The sequence below is a fragment of the Geotrypetes seraphini genome, chromosome 14 (genome assembly GCF_902459505.1).
Source record: "Geotrypetes seraphini chromosome 14, aGeoSer1.1, whole genome shotgun sequence".
In the NCBI taxonomy this organism is placed as follows: Eukaryota; Metazoa; Chordata; class Amphibia; order Gymnophiona; family Dermophiidae; genus Geotrypetes; species Geotrypetes seraphini.
This window is the reverse complement of record NC_047097.1, coordinates 51,243,657-51,265,896: the sequence shown is the minus strand read 5'-3', so window position 1 is coordinate 51,265,896 and position 22,240 is coordinate 51,243,657. Positions and strand designations below refer to the sequence as shown.

The 22,240-nt window shown below is 41.8% G+C and overlaps 1 protein-coding gene across 1 annotated transcript in view; it reads left to right on the top strand.

Annotated features, from left to right (window-relative positions):
- The window catches only part of CSPG4 (chondroitin sulfate proteoglycan 4), a 163,567-nt gene that overhangs the window by 95,594 nt on the left and 45,733 nt on the right, over positions 1-22,240 (top strand). Inside the window, exons 2-4 of the mRNA XM_033919599.1 lie at positions 7,988-8,151; positions 15,383-18,973; positions 21,281-21,757. Coding sequence (XP_033775490.1) covers positions 7,988-8,151; positions 15,383-18,973; positions 21,281-21,757 — 4,232 coding nt within the window. The remainder of the gene's footprint in view (positions 1-7,987; positions 8,152-15,382; positions 18,974-21,280; positions 21,758-22,240) is intronic.

The window sequence follows — 22,240 nt, the reverse complement described above, 5'->3', positions numbered from 1 at the left end:
GTCTTTTGTAATTTTCTTCAAGTCAAGGAAATCCTTCAGTTGTTCCAGGGAGTTAAAAACATATTTAGATCCCGCATACCAAACCAGGCATTTACACGGATAAGCCAACAAAAAAGTCGCTCCTAATATTGATAGTCTCTTGTCTTAAAGATAGAAATATTTTTCTCCATTCCTGTGTAATCTTTACAATATCTGGATAAACCCACATTTTTTTAACCTCCAAAAGGAAGATGAGAACTTTTAAAGTAAAGTCTTAGAACCATATTTATGTCCTGTCCAAAAACAAATGATACAAGCAACATTGCTCTCTCAGAAACATCAGCTACAGATTGTTCCAGAATTGCAGATATAATCTGGGCCTCCTCTCTATTTTCCTTTTCCCCAATTCCATGAGGACTTTTCTTAGCAGGTAAATAATATATTTTGTTTATCGGGAGAATAGAGTTCAAATAAATTTGTAAATTTTCAATTAGATACCACTTAAAAAGGTTGATAGGTAATACCCCTGGAGTTTTAGGAAATTCAGCAAATGAAAATTCTATCGTCTGTTATAATTTTCCACTTGTTTAAGTTTCCTGTGTATAATCTGATTATCTTGTATCATAGAAACTTTAAACTGTTGAAAATGTTGGATTTCTTCCTGCATTTGCCTGACTTGTCCTGTGAGATCTTCCTTCACAGATTCAGCAGTCTTAGTTAGGTTATCTACCTTATTCGCAATTGTTGTTACCTCCTCAACCGATTTAGAGACTGTAAATTTGCTGAAGGACTTGCCATATGTTGACCAGGGCTACCTCCGTGGGAGTAGTAGAAATCTCTCCTTCCATGCTCTGATTCCTCAGCGTCCCTGACGGTGGCACGGTACCCACGGTGGGAGGCTGTTTTGCAACGCTTCCAGGTGTGAACGTCTCCTCCGCCGATGGTCGCTGGACACAGAGGGCTTTTGGGATCCAGAGGAGATAGAGAAATCTCAAACCGTTGAGAAAGAGGTGCTCCTTCGTCCTTCCTCAATGCAAGGACAGTATCTCTGGTGTCAGATGAAAGGCTTGCCATTACAAAACGGTCGATTGTTTGCTGCACAGGGGAGGAAACAAGGACCGGCGGGGAAACAGTCCTCACCACCCTCTTTCTCTTAATGTGTGGCATTTCTGAGAAAGCAGAAAAATTGAGTATACAAGTAAGAGTAACAACAAACTTTCCCACCTTCTTCACGGCAAGTTCACACCACCGCCATCTTGGCCATTCCCACCCCCTCTTCAAAATACTTTATTATGCATTCACAGAGTCCAACAATGGATCCACATTTTGGCAATACCATGCCTTCATCGGGGGTAAAAAAGGAAAATATTATATACCACAAACTCCAATGGTTAAAAATGTCAATATAACCGGGGCAAAATATGTCATCGAAACCATCAAAATCTGCTCTAGCACATCCTGAGGAAGTGCATCAGAAAACAGATGCGTGTGCACACAGAAGACTTAAATTAAAAAATGGTTGTACTTGAGGCAGTACAGGATAATGTAACTTGCCCAAGGTCATAATGGATGTTACTGGGAGAGCTGGGATTTGAACTTTGGCTACTCCTCTACTCCAGGGAAATGGGTCATCAGAGAAAGAAATCACAGCCCTTAATTCTAAGACATTCCACTGGGTGTATGATTTCATGAGTATCTAGACCAGGGATGTCAAAGTCCCTCCTCGAGGGCCACAACCCAGTCGGGTTTTCAGGATTTCCCCAATGAATATGCATGAGATCTATTAGCATACAATGAAAGAAGTGCATGCAAATAGATCTCATGCATATTCATTGCGGAAATCCTGAAAACCCGACTGGATTGCGGCCCTCGAGGAGGGACTTTGACACCCCTTATCTAGACCAAACCCTGCCATTTGGTAACCACTTTCTGGGTCCATATCTATGCAGAGACAGGATATACAACTTCCTAGACTACCAGATTTTGACTGCACCAAATACTTGGGCCAAAGAGTCTGCTCTACTAACTTTAGGTCCATGTGCTGGTGCTGCTTAAAAAGGGCACCACTGTGGCACTGTGAACTTCTGCTCTTCTAGCTCTCCAGTCTTTTGGATCTCTGAGACCTCCTGACTTCCCTGCTCTCTGGTCTTGCCTATGGATATCAAATCCAGCTTCATCATAAATCAGTGGTATAGCGAGGGGGAGTGAGGGCACCGGCACTTCTCTTCCTCTCTGCCCACCTACCTCTTCAAACCTTCGCCAGCAGCGAGCAACATCTTCTACCTGTTGCTCGAGCCAGCCTCAGCTCTCCTGATGTCACTTCCTGGATGAATTGCAAGACCAGGAAGTGACGTCAAAGGGAGAGCTGAGGCCAGCACAAGCAGCAGGTAAGAGATGTTGCAAGCTGCCAGCAAAGATTTGAAAGGATGGGTGGTGTGGCAATGCCAGGCACTACCTTCCCTCACTACACTGTTGATCATACTTTCATAGTGTGCCCCTTTTCTGCTTCCTCTGGAGGGTAAAAATGAGTGGAAAAACCAAAGATGCTGCCACTGTTACTTAAGATATCTCAGAAAGAGTGTCAGAGCTCTGAAACCTCACTGAAGAAGTGTCAGGCAAGTTGTTATGTGTGTGTTATACGGGATGGGAGGGGCAGGCAATGGAGGGAAGCAGGGAATGACAGCAGACATTGTTCAGTGTCTTGCATCTCCCCATTAAAAAAAACCAACCAAATTCATTCAGAGTACGCTGAGCTCATTCCCATCTCCCTCCCTTCCACTGCAGGCTCAGGATCCGTTTCCTGTGCGCATCCATCAGTTAGAGACAGAGTCCATATACAGAATTTCATTTGTTTTTCCTCTTCTCTAAGGGAACGGGAGTGTGGCATATAATAACCATCAAGAAAAAGCTTGTCAAACGTAGCCTATAATCATTGGCCTGAAGCTTGGAAACAGTGACTGGAGAGTTTCAGATTTTCTCAAAATTTCTGTCTACTGCAGTATGTCCAGCTACCACCTCCTCCCTTTTTGTTCTCTTGTCCAAAACACAGGGGGAAAATGTTTTCCTTAGGGACATTTTGAGCAGCGATCAGAGTATTTTTAGCCTGGGTACAGAACATGAGCAAGAGGGTGGAAGATCATGCTCATTTCTTCACATTTTGCCTTTTCACATACACTCCTTGTCTGCTCTGTTAAAGGCTATGCAGTGCTGTGTGAGGGCGAGAGCTGTAAAAGTCACACAGCACCATGTGATCCTGGGAGCTGAAAGGCTGTGTGAGCAATAAAATTCATAAGAACATAAGAATATCCTTACTGGGTCAGACCAATGGTCCATCAAGCCAAGTAGCCTGTTCTCACCGTGGCCAATCCAGGTCACTAGTACCTGGCCAAAACCCAAGGAGTAGCAACATTCCATGCTACCAATACAGGGCAAGCAGTGGCTTCTCCCATGTCTTTCTCAATAACAGACTATGGACTTTTCCTCCAGGAACTTGTCCAAATCTTTCTTAAAACCAGCTACGCTATCCGCTCTTACCACATTCTCTGGCAACACGTTCCAGAGCTTAACTATTCTCTGAGTGAAAAAAATTTCCTCCTATTGGTTTTAAAAGTATTTCCGTGTAATTTCATCAAGTGTCCCCTAGTCTTTGTAAGTTTTGATAGAGCGAAAAATCGATCCACTTGTACCCGTTCTACTCCACTCAGGATTTTGTATACTTCAATCATATCTCCCCTCAGCCGCCTCTTTTCCAAGCTGAAGAGCCCTAGCTATTTTAGTTTTCCTTATACAAGAGGAATTCCATCCCCTTTACCATCTTGGTCGCTCTTCTTTGAACTTTTTCTAGCGCCACTACAGTGGTGCCTCGCATAACGAACGCCTCGCACAGCGAACGCTGCGCACAACGAACTTCATGTCTTGCTTCCTACAACGAACTTCGTTTCACACAACGAAGTCGCCCGAGCTGCATCCTTCCGCGCAGGCACTGCGCTTAACTGCCCTCTCTCCGCCTGGCTCCCTGTGCAGTGGCGGACCGTCGGCTCGCAGGGGCCCGGCGCCTACTGCTGATGCGTTGGGGGGCGGAGCTACTCTCGCCGCTTCCCCGATGCTAGAAAAAAAAAAAAAATGAACAGTTAAGTCCCAGTTTTTGCCTCTGAGACTCTGCCCTCTCTCACTGTAAAATTAGACTCTACTTGGTCTGTCTTTAAATTTAAAAAATGTGTGTTGTTTTAAAAAACAATTATGTTTTTAGATATATCTAAATAAAAATAATAACAAATTTATCTTTTTTTATGTCATCTTAGCATATTTTATGCTACAGAACAAATTATTTTTTTTAACATGTATTGTTATGGGAAAACGCGTTTCACATAACGAACTTTTCGCATAACAAACTTGCTCCTGGAACCAATTAAGTTCGTTGTGTGAGGCACCACTGTATATCTTTCTTGAGATAAGGAAACCAGAATTGAACGCAATATTCCAAATGAGGTCTCACCATGGAGCGATACAGGGACATTATGACATTCTTAGTCTTGTTAACCATCCCTTTTTTAATAATTCCCATCATCCTGTTTGCTTTTGTGGCCGCCGCCGCACATTGGGCGGAAGGTTTCATCATATTGTCTACAATGAAACCCAAATCCTTTTCTTGGGCGCTAACCCCCAAGGTGGACCCTAGCATCTGTGATTCAGGTTATTCTTCCCAATGTGCATCACTTTGCATGTGTCCACATTCAATTTCATCGACCATTTGGACACCCATTTTTCCAATTTCCTAAGGTCCGCCTGCAATTTTTCACAATCCGCATGCGTTTTAACAACTTTGAACAGTTTAGTGTCATCTGCAAATTTAATCACCTCACTCGTCGTTCCAATTTCCAGATCATTTATAAATAAGTTAAATAGTACTGGTCCCAGTACAGACCTCTGTGGCACTCCACTGTTTACTCTCCTCCACTGAGAAAAATGACCATTTAACCCTACTCTCTGTTTTCTATCCGATAGCCGATTCCTTATCCACAACTGAACTTTGCCACCTATCCCATGACTCTTTAATGTTCTCAGGAGCCTCTCAGGAGGAACTTTCTCAAAAGCTTTCTGAAAATCTAGATACAGTACACTATATCAACTGGCTCACCATTACCCATATGTTTATTCACACCTTCAAAGAAGGCAAGCAAATTTGTGAGGCAAGATCTCCCTCGGCTGCACCCTTGCTGACTCCGTCTCATTAAATCATGTTTGTCTACATGTTCCACAATTTTATTTTTTATAATCGTTTCCACCATTTTGCCCGGCACCGAAGTGAGACTTACCGGTCTGTAATTTCCCGGATCTCCCCGGAGCCCTTTTTAAAAATCGGCATAACATTGGCCACTCTCCAATCTATATTAGGCTTTTAACACTAGTTGTAATGCTTATTAAGGACTAGATTTTATACATGACACCCAAAAATATCATCCCTGCAAAATATAACAGCGCTATTCTATAAACGTCAATTAGGCACAGCAAACACATGTGCACTCGCTTGTATTTTACAAAGACTCCACCTTTGGCAGAGGCTTTTGTAAAATACCACTGGAACAGAGCACGTGCCAACCTGGATGTCTGAATTCTGATCTCAATGATCACTTGTAAACTGGCCTTCAAGGACTCCTTGAAGGCCAGTTTACAAGTGATCATTGAGATCAGTTTGCTGGGAACTACGGACACCAGTTTCAAATCTCACTGCAGCTCCTTGTGATATTGGGCAAGTCATCTGGCCCCTTAAGTATACAAACTTAAGGGGCCAGTGCAGAAAGCTAGCGCATACTCAGCCATATGATTACCGTCCATATGCAGTAACAGGGTTCAGTGCAGGTTTAACTCAAGTGGTATACGTGACCGCACGTTGCAATCAAACAAATGCACACGAGGTCATTAAGTATATTGCAGCAGTGCAGAAACGGAAATGGTGATCTCTTGAAATTTTCACCAGCACTCCTGCCCCCATTAGCTCTTTGCACTGGTGACCCCCCAACCCAACCCCCCCCCCCCTCTTACCAGATACCCCTTCCCCCTGTGATTTGAAAAACTTCCCCTGGTGTCTAATGTCATCCCCAGCCCACCGACCCAATTCCCCTGTCCTCAGCTTAATAAAAAAAATTCCATGGTGTCTAGGGATATCCCTCCCTTAAACACTAGGGTTTGTTTGTTTTTTTTTAAGTAGTGGGCTGATGCAGAGAGAGCTAGAGTGGAGGGTCCCAAATTTTTTTATTAAGATGGGAGGGGCTACGGGATTGGGTCAGTGGCACTGTTCCCTCTGAATTTGTGTCCTCCAACAACATTGCCTGTCCCTCACTATTAAAAATGTGATTGTGAAACAGCACCACCTACTGGCAAGACTATAGGTGGAGGACTCCTGCTTAGCTTAGAGAGGGAACTGTAGTCAGTGGGGTGGAGGGTGCTGCTGAACACCAGGGATTGGGAGTTTGGTTCAGGGCACTGAGATTTGAGGTGTGCCACGAGATGCTGGGGAGGCGAAGAGGTGCCGGCTGACTGCCTACAGGACATGCCTCTCGTGGCAAGAGGCACGTCCTGTAGGCAATCAGCCTGCATCAGTGCCTCTCCTTCTCTCCGCGCGTATTCCCTGTCCCCCCCCTCCCCCACTGACAGCTCAGTGTCCATCTGGAGGGCCTTCGCACAGGCGCATGATGTCATCGCTTCAACATGAGCATACTTCCGGATACCTCAAGCCACTACATTTAGTGTGCCGCAGCTCAACAAAGTTTGCGGGACACTGGTTTAGGGAGAGAATGGGGAAGGGCAATGTTTTTTGTCAGTGCATGAGCTAATCACCACTCGTACTGACAGGAAGGGTGACAATCAGAATTGAACTGTGGATTACAACCATGATTTTAATGTGGTGGTAATTTGCACGTCATTGCTTAGAGCATCCTGCAGTATTTTGGGATTGCTAATTTCATGGTAGAGCCATGCACTGAGCCAGTTTTACTGCAAAGCTTTCTGTATCTGCCAAAAGAAAATATTTCTTCACTCAACTTGTAATTAACCTCTGGAGTTTGTTGCTGGAGAATGTGGTGAAAGCTTTTAGCTTAGCAGGGTATAAAAAAAGATTTGGCTAATTTCCTAAAACAAAAGTCCATATGCCATTATTGAGATGGGTTAGGGAAATCCACTGCTTATTTCTAGGATAAACAATATAAAATCTGCTTTACTCCTTGCGATCTTCCCAGGTACTTTTGACCCGGGTTGGCCACTGTTGGATACATGATACTGAGCTTCATGGACCCTCCGTTTGTCCCAATATGGTAACTCTTCTTATGATCTTAGCCCCTTAGATAATAAAGCCCTCTGGGGATAAGAAAGTACCTGCTATATTTGAATAGAACTCACCCTGAGCTACAACTGAAAAGGGTGTGAACTAAATCCAAATATCATATGAGTCTGTAGACTTTTGCCAGTGGAATGCCAGTGAAAGTTTACCTGATTAACTCTACATAAACTGGGGCAGTGCTTTACTAATACTTGTTTAAAACTCCTGCAGGTTTTATGCTGATACATATGAAGTCTGAATACAAGACAAATATGTGAAAATTAGGCTGAGGGAAGGAAAAATTTTTTATTTTTTTTTATGAAGGTAGTCAAAAATAAAAAGAAAGTAAGGAGAAAAGACAACGGGGTACCTAGGAATATGAGCAAAACAGAAGGCAGCAGAGTTGAGATAAGGCAGCCTGGATAATTTAAGAAACTTAGCTTGAGGCACTTTTTTTCAGGTGGATATCTGACGAGAGAAAGAACAGGTGTTTGCTATGCTGAAGTCTGTGAATTTTCAGGAGAGAGAAAAAAAAATGATTTAAAAAAAATTTCTAGTCAAAGAGAAGAAGTCTTGCTTCTGAAGAGAGAGTGCATGAGAAAGGGTCAGCTCTGACGAGCACCTTGCATATGTGTCTTTGAATGAGACCCAAGACCTAACAGAAACACTCTTGTCTTTTTTCCCCCCCACTAGCATCTTTCTTTGGGCAAAGTTATGTGAAGGTGCCACTGGAGGATACTCCAAGCAAGATCAAGCTCCATGTGCAGTTTTTCACTGGACAGCGGACTGGTCTCCTCTTCCTGGCTGCAGGGCAGTCAAACTATCTCCTGATGGAGTTGCGGTCAGGGACTCTGCAGGTAACAAGCTTCAAGTTTTATTTAAAATTTGATTCTAACACATAAAATGTTTTTTTAAAGATTTACGGAAAAATTGAAATGAGCCAGGACTCCTTAAAAGAAATGGAAGGTCATTCCAAAGTTGAGAAAACTTAAAGATCAAAGATTGACTAAAAATCTTGACTCCTTTAATCCCTAGTGTTTCTAGATGCAATACTGAGGACCTTTAGACACATGTAATTATTGCTATAGTGCAGGAAGATGTACAGAACAAATCGGCCAGTAAAAAGCAGCGCGAATCAAGCAGATAACTGTCTCCTGCAAGCCCTTATGAACGGCAAGGAAGTTAGAGAATGACTGATAACCCTTGCACTATATTTTACTATCCAGCACCGGATAGAAAATTCTGACAGTACTGTAATTGTGGTAAATCTAAGGAAAATGAAGCTTCGTATATGCTCCCTACACTTAAAGCACTGCCTCCTTCCTCCAAATCCCCCTTTCTCTCATCTAGGCCTTCTGTACTCTTTTCCTTTCATCTCTTTCTCTTCGTCTTCTTCCCCTCGCCCCGTCTTCTTTTCTTCTCCTTCTTGCCTTCCCTCTCCAGCTGCCTAAACTGAATAAAGCCTGCAATCTGTCAGCAGCTGCAGAAAATCAGCAGATCAAACCCAGGGGAAGAGGCCACTGAATATATGAAATTATAGTATTGATGATCCTGAACAAAATGAAAGCATCATGTTACCATATCATAATCACAGTGCGGCATAGCCACCAACCTGTTATTACGAGCAGACCGATGAAAACGGCTGGAATCAACTAGGTTCAGGAAGGGTTTTCTTGAAGGGACCCAAAGATTAAGGGGTTGATTCATTCCTGGTGGTTTTGGCTTAAAGAAGATGAATGGCAACCAAATATCACATGTTCCTGACCCCTATACCTAAGGCATTGGGATTGGGTTTAACCAAAATCAAAAACTTTAGACCAGTGGCGGGAATACCCTGGCCGGCCAAACTATTAGAATTCTATGCTCATAAACAACTGTCTGACATTTTAAACTTGGCATAGGGATTTCAGAGCTCACAACTCGGCTTCAAGGCAATGCCATAGCACTGATTCTGTACTATTAGAGCTATCTTCAAAAATTAAATCTTACCCAAGTAGAGGTAAACAAACTGTCTTGCTCCAGTTTGGTATCTCGACCGCATTTGATGCAGTCAACCGCTCACTATTACTACTAAAACTGAGTGAATTCGGCCTACATGGAGTGGTATTAAAATGGTTCTCGGAGTTCGTAGGCAACAGAATATATAAAGTAAGAAAGGGACAAGACAAATCTCCAAATTGGAATACTTCTTGTGGCGTACCACAGGGCTCACCGCTGTCCCCTTCCTTGTTTAATGTATATGTAAGAGCCTTGGGTAGTAGATTCTCCTCTTCCTAAGTCCACATATTCTCTCACGCAGATGATATCTGCTTCCTGTGCCTGGCCAAATAATCCTTCAGTGATACCCTACATTGCTTTATGGGGATTATTGAGGATCTGAATATTTGAACATATAAGAACTTCCTCAGACTTAACAAACTGAAGACAAAAGTTCTTTGGTTCAGAAACTATAATTCACTACCAAGCAACAATAATAATAATTTATTTCTTATATACCGCTATACCAGAAGTTCGAAGCGGTTTACATCAAAAGTACAAACAATCAAGTTAAAATACAAACAGAAGAGAAATTTACAATCTTAAGCATAATAAAGTCTATAAAAATGCATCTTTTAAAATCAAAAGTTAAGATAATAGCATAGTTTAAATAAAACAGTGGTAATTAAAGAAGGGCCACTGATAAAATCGTATTAAATTAAAGCTGTAGAAATTATGGCCATAAACATGATTTAGGATTGAAACTTGTCAAACAGATCTGGTACAGGCTACAGGAAAGAAACTGAAGATTGAGAAAACATCAAAGATGTTATCCCGGATTCTTATCTAATCTTAAGAGACCAGATTGACTTCTTGGTCAAGAAATTTTTTTTTCAGACTAAGACTATTAAGAGCAATAAAATCCATCCTAAACCAGACCAGTTTTAGTTCTATTTCCATATTTAAATTACTGTAACTCCTTATATTGCAGTATTACTGAAAGGGAATTTAAGAGGTTACAACTGCTACAGAATACAGCAGCTAGATTGATTTTTGAGTGAGCCAATTTGAGAAAGCTAGTCTGTTACTAAATGAACTACACTGACTGCCAATGAAAGAAAAAGAGTTCAATTTAAGATTGCTTGCATGGTTCACAAGGCAATAGTATATGGAGAGAACTCTGAAGGGCTAGTATCAGCTATTAAGGTCATGCACTCTTTTCATAACCCTAGAACAGGGGTAGGCAATTCCGGTCCTCGAGAGCCAGAGCCAGGTCAGGTTTTCAGGATATCCACAATAAATATGCATCAGATATATTTGCATCTCAAGAAGGCAGTGCATGCAAATCCATCTCATACATATTCATTGTGGATTTCCTGAAAACCTGACCTGGCTCCGGCTCTCAAGGACCGGAATTGCCTACCCCTGCCCTAGAACAACACAACACCTCAAACTGGCCTTCCCTTCTCCCCAACAGGTTCAACGAAAAAAGCTATTTGAGTCTACTGTCTACCTTCGAATTTCAGGGACCCAAACTCTGGAATAGCTTACCTTTAAGTTTGTGTCAGCTCCCCACTTATTACAATTTCAGGAAAATGCTAAAAGCATCTCTCTTCTCTTTGTAATCCAAACGAGGCATACCCATTTATGATCCAAGCAATTTTACTGTAGCTACTGGACAACCAACTATCTTTGTAATTATATTGTAAACTGCAATGAATCCTAGAAGCAATGTAAGAAATTGTATGGTATGGTGTGGCATAAAGTGGCATTTGGACATTTTTCTTACTAACAGCATCCAAATCACTATTTTCAAAACCCATATTTTAAATGTTTTTCTAGGCTGTTCATCTAAAATCCAAGGGGGCATGTTGAAGGCGTGTTTTGGGCAGGCTTAGGATGTGCAGTGATAATCAAACATTTTAAATCTTTATTCATATTTTTAAAACTCACAATAAGTATAACACAAAATACAATCATTTTATACTTTAACATTACTTATTATATCATCAAATTATAGCTTTCATCAAATATCCCTCCTCCCTTATATCCAACAATTAATCATAAACAAAAGAAATCATAAAATATTTCAACCCCACCCTGGACGTGTATGAACAAAAGGGAATTAATATTTATTCTATGCAATAACTTCAATCTTTACAGTATCTTGTTAATGGCTCCCAAATAACCTGAAATTTTTTTAAATTTCCCTGCTGTATAGCAATTATCCTTTCTATTTTGAATATGTGACACAAAGAGTTCCACCAAAAGCTATAATTCAGCCTCTCCCAATTTTTCCAGTTATTCGTAATCTGTTGTATGGCAACCCCAGTCATAATGAGTAGAAGCTTATTGTTATTAGAGGATATTTGGCTTTTAGCCCTCATTGACATGCCAAATAATACAGTGTCATAGGATAATGTCACCGGATTATCTAACAAATTATTTATTTGACCCCATATTGATTTCCAAAAAGCAAGTATTAATGGACAATCGAATAACAAATGATCTAATGTCCCAGGCTTACTGACAACAACGAGCGACTTCAAATCATTTCGAAAAGAAATTAAAACTCTGCTATTCAAACAATTTATCCAGATATCTTAACTCTTCCCCTTGTCTTTCTCCTCCCTTCTCCTCCCTTGTAATAGTCTAACCCCCTCTTGTAATTTTTTCTCTCTTAAGTATCAACCATGTATTCCACTACCTAACTTGCAAATCTTTTGGAAATATCCAGTTAGCTTCATTGTAATCCTAATACCTAAACTGCGATGTTCCTGTTAGCTTCTTTGTAATCCGCCTAGAACTGCAAGGTACGAGCGGAATAGAAGTCACTAATGTAATGTAATATAATGTAGGATGACAGTGCCAGCATCTATTAGATTTAGAGCTATCTAACTTCTGTAAACGAACCGGGGTCCAAAATGCTCTATATAACAGAAAAAAAACATCTCATCCTCTAAAACCATATTCGTGGCCATTGAGACGCAGTAATTTGATGCTTAATCTCAATGCTCCAAATGTCCCTAAGACCAGTCCTTGGTTTTTTATTCATAAATCCAGATATCAATTTGTACCACTGAGCAGCCTGGTGTCCCAGAAAGTCCACCTGAAAACACAAGAAAGGCAAACTATACTTATCACTAAGATTCAAATATTTAACAAAACGCCCAGGGCACCATTTAGACATTCGGGGCTAGACCTGTTTGAAAAACAAGGGCCAAAAAGGTGCCCAAACTGACCGGATGAAGGGATTAAGGCATGATTCCCCCTTACTCCCCCAGTGGTCACCGCCTCCCTCCACCACTCAGAGATGCGAAATGTCATGACACGCTTAATTACTCATTCTGGTGGGCGAATGTATGTAATACGTATAAATATGAAAGAATAAACGCAGAATGCTTAGGTTTTAGTAATTTATTTAATAAAATATGGAGCCCATTGACTACATTTGTTAACAAACAATAAGAATAATATAATGATTGTTTTTTTTTCGTAGATCTCCTTACACATCCAGGGTGGAGGGAAGGGAGGGAGGGATATTTTGAGGAATTAAACTATATAAGTATAGTATTGGTAATAATTAATATGAGTTAACATGTTATAATAACAGAAAGAGGGGGGGAAATGGTTATTTTCTTCTTTATTTGTATATTAAGGTGCATTTTATTCAAACCTTTAATGTTATATTATCTATAATGCACTAACAATGTTTTGGAAATTCAATAAAGATTTAAAAAAATTAATTGAACATAAACACTGCACAAAATGCACTATTAAATACACAATTAAAACATGAAACAATCATTTCCCCCCAATTAATAATACAATTTATTATTCTTTTTCCTTATATGATAATTGAAAGAATGGGGAGGATGGGGGATGGGTGGGTTATGATAATTTAATATATATGTGCATAATTTAATTGATTAATATACATAGGAATTATATTATTCATGTATAGATATGAGATGGGGGTGGGATATAAATCTTTTAGTTATATATTGTTATGGAATTATCAAGTGATAATGTAATATGTTGTGTTCATATTTTAATATACACTTGATGTATATGTTAAAATGAATAAAGATTTGGAAAAAAAAATAATAATACAAGAAGAACTATTATGTGAATATATTTATAATAAAGTAATTTTATACTCAAAATACATTTCCCTCCCCTACCCCCCTACCCCAAACCCGGATGTGTAAGGAAATCTAATTAAAGGAGAGATAAATGACCATTATTGCGAAGTAACAAATGTAGTCAATGGGCTCCACACTTTATTAAACGAACTACTAAATCCTAAACAATCCGCATTTATTGTCTCGTACTTATATCAAGGTTTCAAGGTTCAAGGTTTATTAAATATTTGATGAATCGCTATATCTTTATGCAAAGCGATGTACATAATAATAAAATTAAGTTAAAATACATACAGTATATATAAACAATAGAAATCCAACATGACCAACAACAATTGGGAGGGAAGGGGGGTTAAAGTTACATCTATTATATTGAGAGATACATTTAAGGAAAAAACATTAGGGAATAAGGGGATTTTAAAAGCAAAAAGTAATAAAATAAAGTAAATTTTAGATATTAAAAGCCTTTTTAAAAAGAAATGTTTTCAGGGATTTCTTGAAGGATGAAATGTCTTTTTCAATTTTTATGTATTGGGGCAATGAATTCCACCATTGGGGGCCAACTACAGAGAACATATCTAATCTTCGAGTGCCTATTATTTTTAAGGAAGGAACAACTAATAGATTTTGGGAAGATGATCTCAGTGCGCGTGTGGAACTATGGGGAATTAACATTTTTGAAATGCACTGAGGTTGATTGAATATCAAATTTTTAAATATAAGTAACAAGACCTTAAATTCTATGCGCTGGCAAATAGGGAGCCAATGTGATTCAATGAAAGGAGGAGTTACATGATCAAATTTTTTTGTGGTTCACACAGTTAACCACCAGAATGCGTAATTAAGTCTGTCATGGCTTTTCCAATTTCATGTAACCATTTGGATAGCTATTCCCGTCATGATCAAGAAAAGACGGCTCTATATCTTATTTTTAAAAGATTTTATTCCTCAAAACTGGTTTTATCGGAGAAGCTTTTATTCGTTTATTCACACCTTGTGACCATCAGATGACCCCTGACGCAGGTGTATCATGTCAAAACATGGCTCCTGTCAGTCCCTACAATAAACCTCCTCTTGATTGTCCCTAACTCTGAGGTCCCTTGGTATTTTTTGCGTTTTGCATGCTTGTTGTGCTTTGACCCTCTCCTGTGTTTAAGCACATAAGCATGGCCTCTGCCGAGTCAGACCATAGGTCCATCATGCCCAGCAGTCCGCTCCCGCGGCAGCCCCCCAGGTCAATGACCTGTAGTGATCTATTACTCAAGAGCATTTTGTCTTGTATAGTAACCCTCTAATTGTACCCCTGGATTCCCTTACCCTTTAGGAACTCGTCCAATCCCTTTTTGAAACCCAAAACTGTACTCTGCTCAACTACCCCCTCTGGAAGCGCATTCCAGGTGTCCACCACCCTCTGGTTTATTTCAACATTAGCGCATAACCATTAATACAAAAAAAAAAATAGAAATTGGCTATTTTATGACTGCGGTAAAAATGACCTTAGCACACAAGAAAGACCCACATAAGGGTGCACTAAAGCTCCTATTTGCCGCAGCTTTGTAAAAGGATTCCTTAGTTACCTAGGCATATTTCTTTGAAAACGGTCCTGCCTGTGAATACATTTTAATTTTACAATGAAAACAATTACCAGAGAAATTCAGAATTTATTATTGGTTGTAGATAACTTTCTATTTATTCTAGACCAATGGTCCCCAACCCTGTGCTGGAGGACCACCAGGCCAATCAGGTTTTCAGGAAAGCCCTAATGAATATGCATGAAGCAGATTTGAATGCCTGTCACTTCCATTATATGGAAATCTCTCTCATGTATATTCATTAGGGTTAGCCTGAAAACCTGATTGGCCTGGTGGTCCTCCAGCACAGGGTTGGGGACCACTGTTCTAGACAATGTATCTGAGATGTTGGTTTGGTATAAATAGATACTCTTTTTTTTCACTTTTATCTGCAGATCAGACTTCAGCTGGGATTTGGAGAAGTGCTACTTAGCTCCCCAGCAGGACTGAAACTCAACAACTTGATCAGCCATGACGCTGAACTGTTAATTGCAGAGGGGAAGATGACTCTGATCTTGGATCATATCTTTAATACTTCTGCATGGATCCCAGGGCACAAGCAAGACATGAACATACATTACGGCCTCTATGTTGGTGGGAAAGATAACTTGGACCTACCCTACCTCAGCAGAAGCAGCATGTTTTTCAGGGGCTGCATCCACGTGGCAATCTTTAATGACATCGACTGTCTCAACTGGCTCTCATCCAGAACATTCCATGAGGTGCAAAAAGGCTGTAGTCTGGAGTTTTCAGCAGGCCCCGATGACTCATTCAGCTTTATGGGACCACGTTCCTTCACTGCATTTCCTGGGTGGAGTGCAAGGGAAGAAGGGACAATAGACTTTGTTATTACATCTGACATCAAGAGGGGCCCCCTGCTCTACCATTCGGGCTTCCAGAATGATTTTGTATACCTGGAAATTATGGACAGCCACTTGAGAGGGGCTGTTAGTGAAGGAAATGGGATTGTCACCTTACAAAATAACATTTATGTCAGCGATAACCAGCCGCACCATGTCAAAATGTTCATTAATCGCAACCAGTTTGAAATCTCTGTAGACAGCCATCTTGCCAAAATAGATAAGCCTAGCGGAAATAATTATTTAGACTTGCAGGGAAACCTTTTCATTGGAGGTATCGATGAAAATACATTTGAAAGATTAAGAGAAAACCAGCTGGCTGGCATTATACAGAATGGAATGACACAGGGTTCGTTTGTTGGCTGTATGAAAGACCTCAAGATAAACCTTGATAAAAAAAGTTTACAGGATGCTGTGGTCACAAAAGACATAGATACTGACTGCAAAAAGCGGGACACTAATATAAATTATAAGGCCATATATGAAGAGTATGAGGAATTGACCACCCCCACTTCAGATATCTTGCCAGGGTATTGGGAACCATCAATGGAACCTTGCCACACCAGTTCAAACCTATCTTCTGCTTTCATGAACTTCACTAGGTTACTGAATTTCAGCCCACTGATTGTTAAAGAAGGAGGTACAACATTCATGGAATGGAAACATGCCCAACCAACAATAGACCTTAACAGTGTAGGTATAAGGCAGTCTCAGGTCCTCTTCAGCGTTGTCTATGATGCAAGCCATGGACAACTAGAACTAGACATTCCTGGTGCGAAAACCAGAAAGAAGTTTACTTTGTTAGACATAGTAAATCGCAAAGTTAGATTTGTTCATGATGGCTCTGAAAGATTCAAGGACCAATTGGTTTTAGAGGTAACTGTCAACACCAAGGTACCAGTTCCTGAGTGTCTGCACAAGGGTCAGAGCTACTTGCTTCCAATAATAGTCACCCCAGTTAATGATGCTCCCCATGTAATCTTTCCACAAGGAGATGTCATGACAATACTTGAGAACACACGCAAGATTTTAAGCTCTGATGTCATCCATATAATTGATGAAGACACACCCTGTGATAACTTAAAAATTGTCATACTTGGTGGCAAAAAGACTGATGAGAACTATGTGGAATACAGCTATGAGGCAGAGCAAGCTATTGATGAGTTCTCCTGTAAGGATTTAGAAGCAGATAACGTGATCTATGTTCACCAAAAAGGACCCATATCACAACTTCTGTTTCAGGTCAGTGATGGTACCTCAAGAAGTCCAATAGTCACTTTAAGAATCATTGCAATAGAGCCAGATATTCAAGTAGGAAACAACACTGGTTTAATCATCTCCCAAGGAGACATTGCCACAATTTCCTCAACTAACCTCTCCATAGAGACCAATGCAGTGAAACAAAAGTTGAACATTATATATCGTATCACAGAACCCCTAAGTTTTGGGGAAGTCCGAAAAGAAATAAATACAAGGGAGTGGAAGACAGTGAAGACTTTCAAGCAGCAAGACATAGATCAAGGGCATGTCCAGTACTTTAGCACTGATACTCAACACCGCAAGGAGGATGTTACAGAAAAGCTGAGATTTGAGGTCCAGGTTGGTCAGAAATTCTTGAGAAACAACACCTTCTTTATCAAAATCAAAAGGGCCACAATAAAAATGTTGAAAATGATCCCACTGGAACTGAAAAACACACTCCAACACAGAATTACAATTCATCAATTGGAAGCTGCAGTCGAACACATAGATCCTGGTGCTACCTCTCTCTATTACATGATTCTTCAAGCTCCCCGAAAGGGGAATCTGTTGCTGCTAGGCCAGCGACTGACAGAGGGTTTTGGATTTAACCAGGAAGACCTGCTCAAAGGTTATCTGAGCTACCGAGCAACGATCAGAAATGCTAATGAAACAGAGGACTACTTCCAGTTCCGGGTGCAAACTGCTGACCAACAGCAGCATTCACCCACATACACCTACTTGATAAAGATTGGAGCAGACCCTGATGCTCCTGTCCTGACTAATGTCATTCTCTCTGTTCTTGAAGGTGATAAGGCATTTATCACTGCAGACTATCTCTTTGTGAAAAGCCTAAACAGCATGAATTACTTGTATGAGGTAATTGAAGGCCCACAGCATGGGAAGCTCCTACAGAGGACATCATCCAGGTGGTCCTTGAAAGATGAATCCATCACCAGGTTCACTAATGAAGATATTCTGCAGCACAGACTGTTCTACCAGCATGATGACTCTGAAACCACTGAAGATGACATACCCTTTGTGGCCAGCAAACAAGAAGAAGGAAGCGCAGATACTTTGCTACCAGATCAAGAAGCAGAGGAAGTCAGAGGTGTTTTTAGAGTATCCATTCAGCCTAAAAATGATCACCCACCAGTCCAAGTGGTGGATAAAGTCTTCAAAGTGGTGCGAAATGGCCAGCGCCTACTTACTACCAAAGACATTGCATTCTTCGACCCAGACTCTGGGACCTTTGATTTGCAGCTAACATTTGTAAGGAGGGGCATCCCCTTTGGCAGTATTGTGTTTGTAGATGACACTGCCCACCAAGTATATCGCTTTACCCAAGAAGACCTAAGGTTGAAAAAGATACTTTTCATCCACTCGGGTGCTGATCATGGTCACTTCCAACTACAGGTTTCTGATGGTTTATATCATTTGGGAGCCATCTTGGAAGTCCAAGCCTCTGATCCATACTTGCAGATCATGAACAACACTGGTTTAGTGGTCCACCAGGGAAGTCAGGAAGTGCTAGATGCCTCTGTCCTTAGTCTCGAGACTAACATAGATATCAGGAATGATGATGACATCATTTACCAGATCATTACGCCACCAAAATGGGGGATGATACTAAAAGATGGCTGGCAGGTGTCATCCTTTACACAAAAAGATCTCCTAGGAGGGGAGTTGCTATACCATCATAATGGAAGCATGGAAGCAAAAGATTACTTTGAGATTTCTGTGGAAGCTCATCAAGTGATTGTAGAAGACACAATTGAAATCAGCATCATCTTAGATGACCAGTACGACCCTCCACAGCTTGTGCACAATGAAAAAATCTATGTCTTCCAAGAAGAGGAAGCCCAGATTAAGAAAGAGCATTTAATGGTAAGGGATAGGACTCTGAAATGCTTACTTTTATTGAATACTTTTGGCTTCTGAAATGCAGGCTTCTGCTGCTAAAGGTATACTAATAGCAATGCATTGTAATGAGAATTTGAGGAAATGTTTTTACTTAAAAGATAGCCTGCTGCTAGTAGGGAGAGATTTTTCTGGGATCCCAAATCAATAAATCCCCTCACTTTTATCTTTGCAGCCTAAATTCTCAGGCTGACTAATGTCACTAAATGCTGATGCGTAGAATCTAAATAAATGCATGTGTTAAATGGGGGTGAGGGTAGTTCTCATGCAATGAGAATTATATTAAAAATGGGCAAGACATTTCAGATTAGTTTGAGCCAGCTCAGAACCAAGAGGGCTCAATACAGTTTCTATGATACGCTGGACATGCCTCCCAGGTCGCCCAGGGAGCCTTCTCTTACAATTATTTTATGAAAACAAGAAGGGTATTAACACACAAGGTAGAGTTTCTTGGTGAGATCCCTTTGATTTTTAAAAAATATCCTATATAATAAAATCCTAAGCGCGCATGCGCACTTAGGGTTTTGTGTTCTCTGCCGCTGTGTTTTGTGATCCGTGGCCGGATTCTATTTTAGAACGCGGCGGCAGGGAACACTCTGGAGCTTCCCCCCCTTCCCGCCCTCACTCACTGCGAAACAAACCGCTGTCGCCGCCGCCGTTCCTTCTGCTCCTCTCTTTGGAGTGTGCAGTGCAGGCCGTGCACGTGGACCTGGAGGCGCACCGAGAGTGTAACGGGGTTCCTGGGCAGCTGAGCGTAGTCTCCAGCCGGCCGCTGCCTCAGCAACCGCTGGTCTTCCTCCCAGCTCACGTCCAGAGCCTTTCCGGCACCACAAATTTTGTGTCCAGTCCGCCCCCTGTGACAGGTTGAGTGCCACTTTGGCCTCGAGGCCCAAAAAGTGCAGGTCCAGGGCGCTGCCGCCGCCCAGCAGCAAGGGGATGCAAAGGCAGGCAAGGAGGAACAGCGGTGGCCTCTCTTCCATGATTCCTGGAAGCAGCCTGTATTTTGCTGGCTCTGCTGGTGACTCGCCAACCTGCATACCGGCAGGGAGTGGACAATGTAAGGATGACGCCCGACCCGCGGAAGGGGAGGGGGAGAAGAGGGTATGAAATACTGAACCAAAGTGGAGAGAAATCGAGGGAAGAGCAAGGGAGAGGGCCGATCTTTTACCTGAGGGAAGAGGATTAACCAAAGAAAGACACGGGGAAAACAACTGGACAGAGGAAGAGAGCTGTGACGGTAATGAGACAGCTATGCTAAATTACGGGGGCCAGAACTGGGAGGTGAGAGATAATGCATCTTAAGGGGTAGGGAGAGACCTTGATCAAAGGGAAGAGGATGAAATGGGGCAGATGAACTGGAGGGGGAGAGGGAAAGGGGGCTGCTTTGGGGGAGGGGTATGCTGGGAGGCAGACAGCTTTGCTTGGGAGGGGAAAGACATAAGGGGGGCCACAGAGAGGCAGTCAGGGATGAACTGGAGGGGGAGAGGAAAAGGGGGCTGCTTTGGGAGAGGGATGTGCTGGGAGGCAGACAGCTTTGCTTGGGAGGTGGAAGACAGAAGGGGGGACACGGAGAAACAGTCAGGGATGAACGGGAGAGGGAGAGGGAGAGGGAAAGGGGGTTGCTTTGGTGGGAGTGGTGTTCTGGGAGGCAGACAGCTTTGCTTGGGGGGGGAGACAGAAGGGGGCCTTGGAGAGACAGTCGGGGAGGAACTGGAAGGGGAGAGGGAAAGGAGGCTGCTTTGGGGGGAGGGGTGTGCTGGGAGGCAGCTTTGCTTGGGGGGAAAGACAGAAGAGGGGCCATGGAGAGACAGTCAGGGAGGAACTGGAGAGGGAGAGGGAAAGGGGGCTGCTTTCTAGCACCCATTAATGTAATGGGCTTAAACACTAGTGACAGTATATCACTGTACAGGTACAGTTTTACAGGCTATAGTTAACTCTGTCACACGATAGCTCAGTTTAAAAAGCTCAGACTCAGGTTTTGAAAATTAGAGTCCCATTTTAATCCCAGGAGCATGAGAAAACTGACTCATAAACTCACTTGACATCTGATTACTATCTAAGCTCAGCTAAGAAATCCACAGAGATTATGAGAGAACTCCCAGTCTCATCTTTTCCACATGTCCACATCCACCACAGCTTCCATCAGCTAGGAATATCTGAGCTTCCTCATATCAAAAATCAAAAGTGGTAGGCTTTAAACTCCTTACACTGCAGAAACTTGCTGATCCATTGACACACTTTTGATCTTGATACTCTACATTTTCCATTTTTCAGGTTTCTGATGAAGACAGTTTCCCTCATGAGATTGTATACACCATAAAGAGACCCCCAAACTTTGGGCATATACTGATGGTTTCTCACATGTCCTCCTTTACTAAGAATTCTAGCTTGGAGAATGTGCTCTCCTTTACTCAAGATGACATCAATGAGGGCAATGTCCTCTACAGCAGCTCCAGGTCTGACCAAGCGAGTGATCACTTTCTCCTTGATGTCACCAATGGGGTGATGACACTGGAGGACATTTTGGTTGAGTTGGAGATCCTTCCAAATTACATTCCCCTGGAGATTCATAATATAACTGTTGAGGAAGGAGGAGCTGTAGTTCTCTCCAGTGACATCCTAAGTGTATCAAATGCTTATTTTACAACCTTTAACCTTGAGTTCATGGTTTTGGAGCAACCAAGAAATGGCAGCATTCGGAATGCAGCAAGACACGAAGACAACGCGCTCCATGTCTTTACATGGGATGAGGTACGGTGAAAGGCATGGCCATATTTCAGAGAGGGGTAGATGGGTGAACAAAATGTCAACTAATTACATTTATAAGCATAACCTCTTTACCAGGTATGTGTTAAGGGATTCACTTGCAGATGTTGCAGCAAAAGCAGATCCCAATCTGAAGATTCTAGGAACAGATTGTTAGAATGGGACCAACAGCTGCTGGGTGGCCTTTGATTAAAGGCTAGCGGGCTCATAATCAAAATCGAAATACGTTTAAAAAAAAAACCACCCAAGTCGGCACTTGGATGACCTAAAAGACAGGTCGCCCAAGTGCCGATAATCAAAACAGCTTTTTAGACGTGTCCAGGGATATTTTAGGCCTCTGAATGCTGCTGTGCACCCAGAGCTGAAAGGGGCATTTTTGGAGGAATGGTGAGGGCGGGATTTAGGCGGGACATGGGCCAACCTAGACTTAGTCGTACTGCAGGGATAATCAAAAGTTTAATGAGGCTG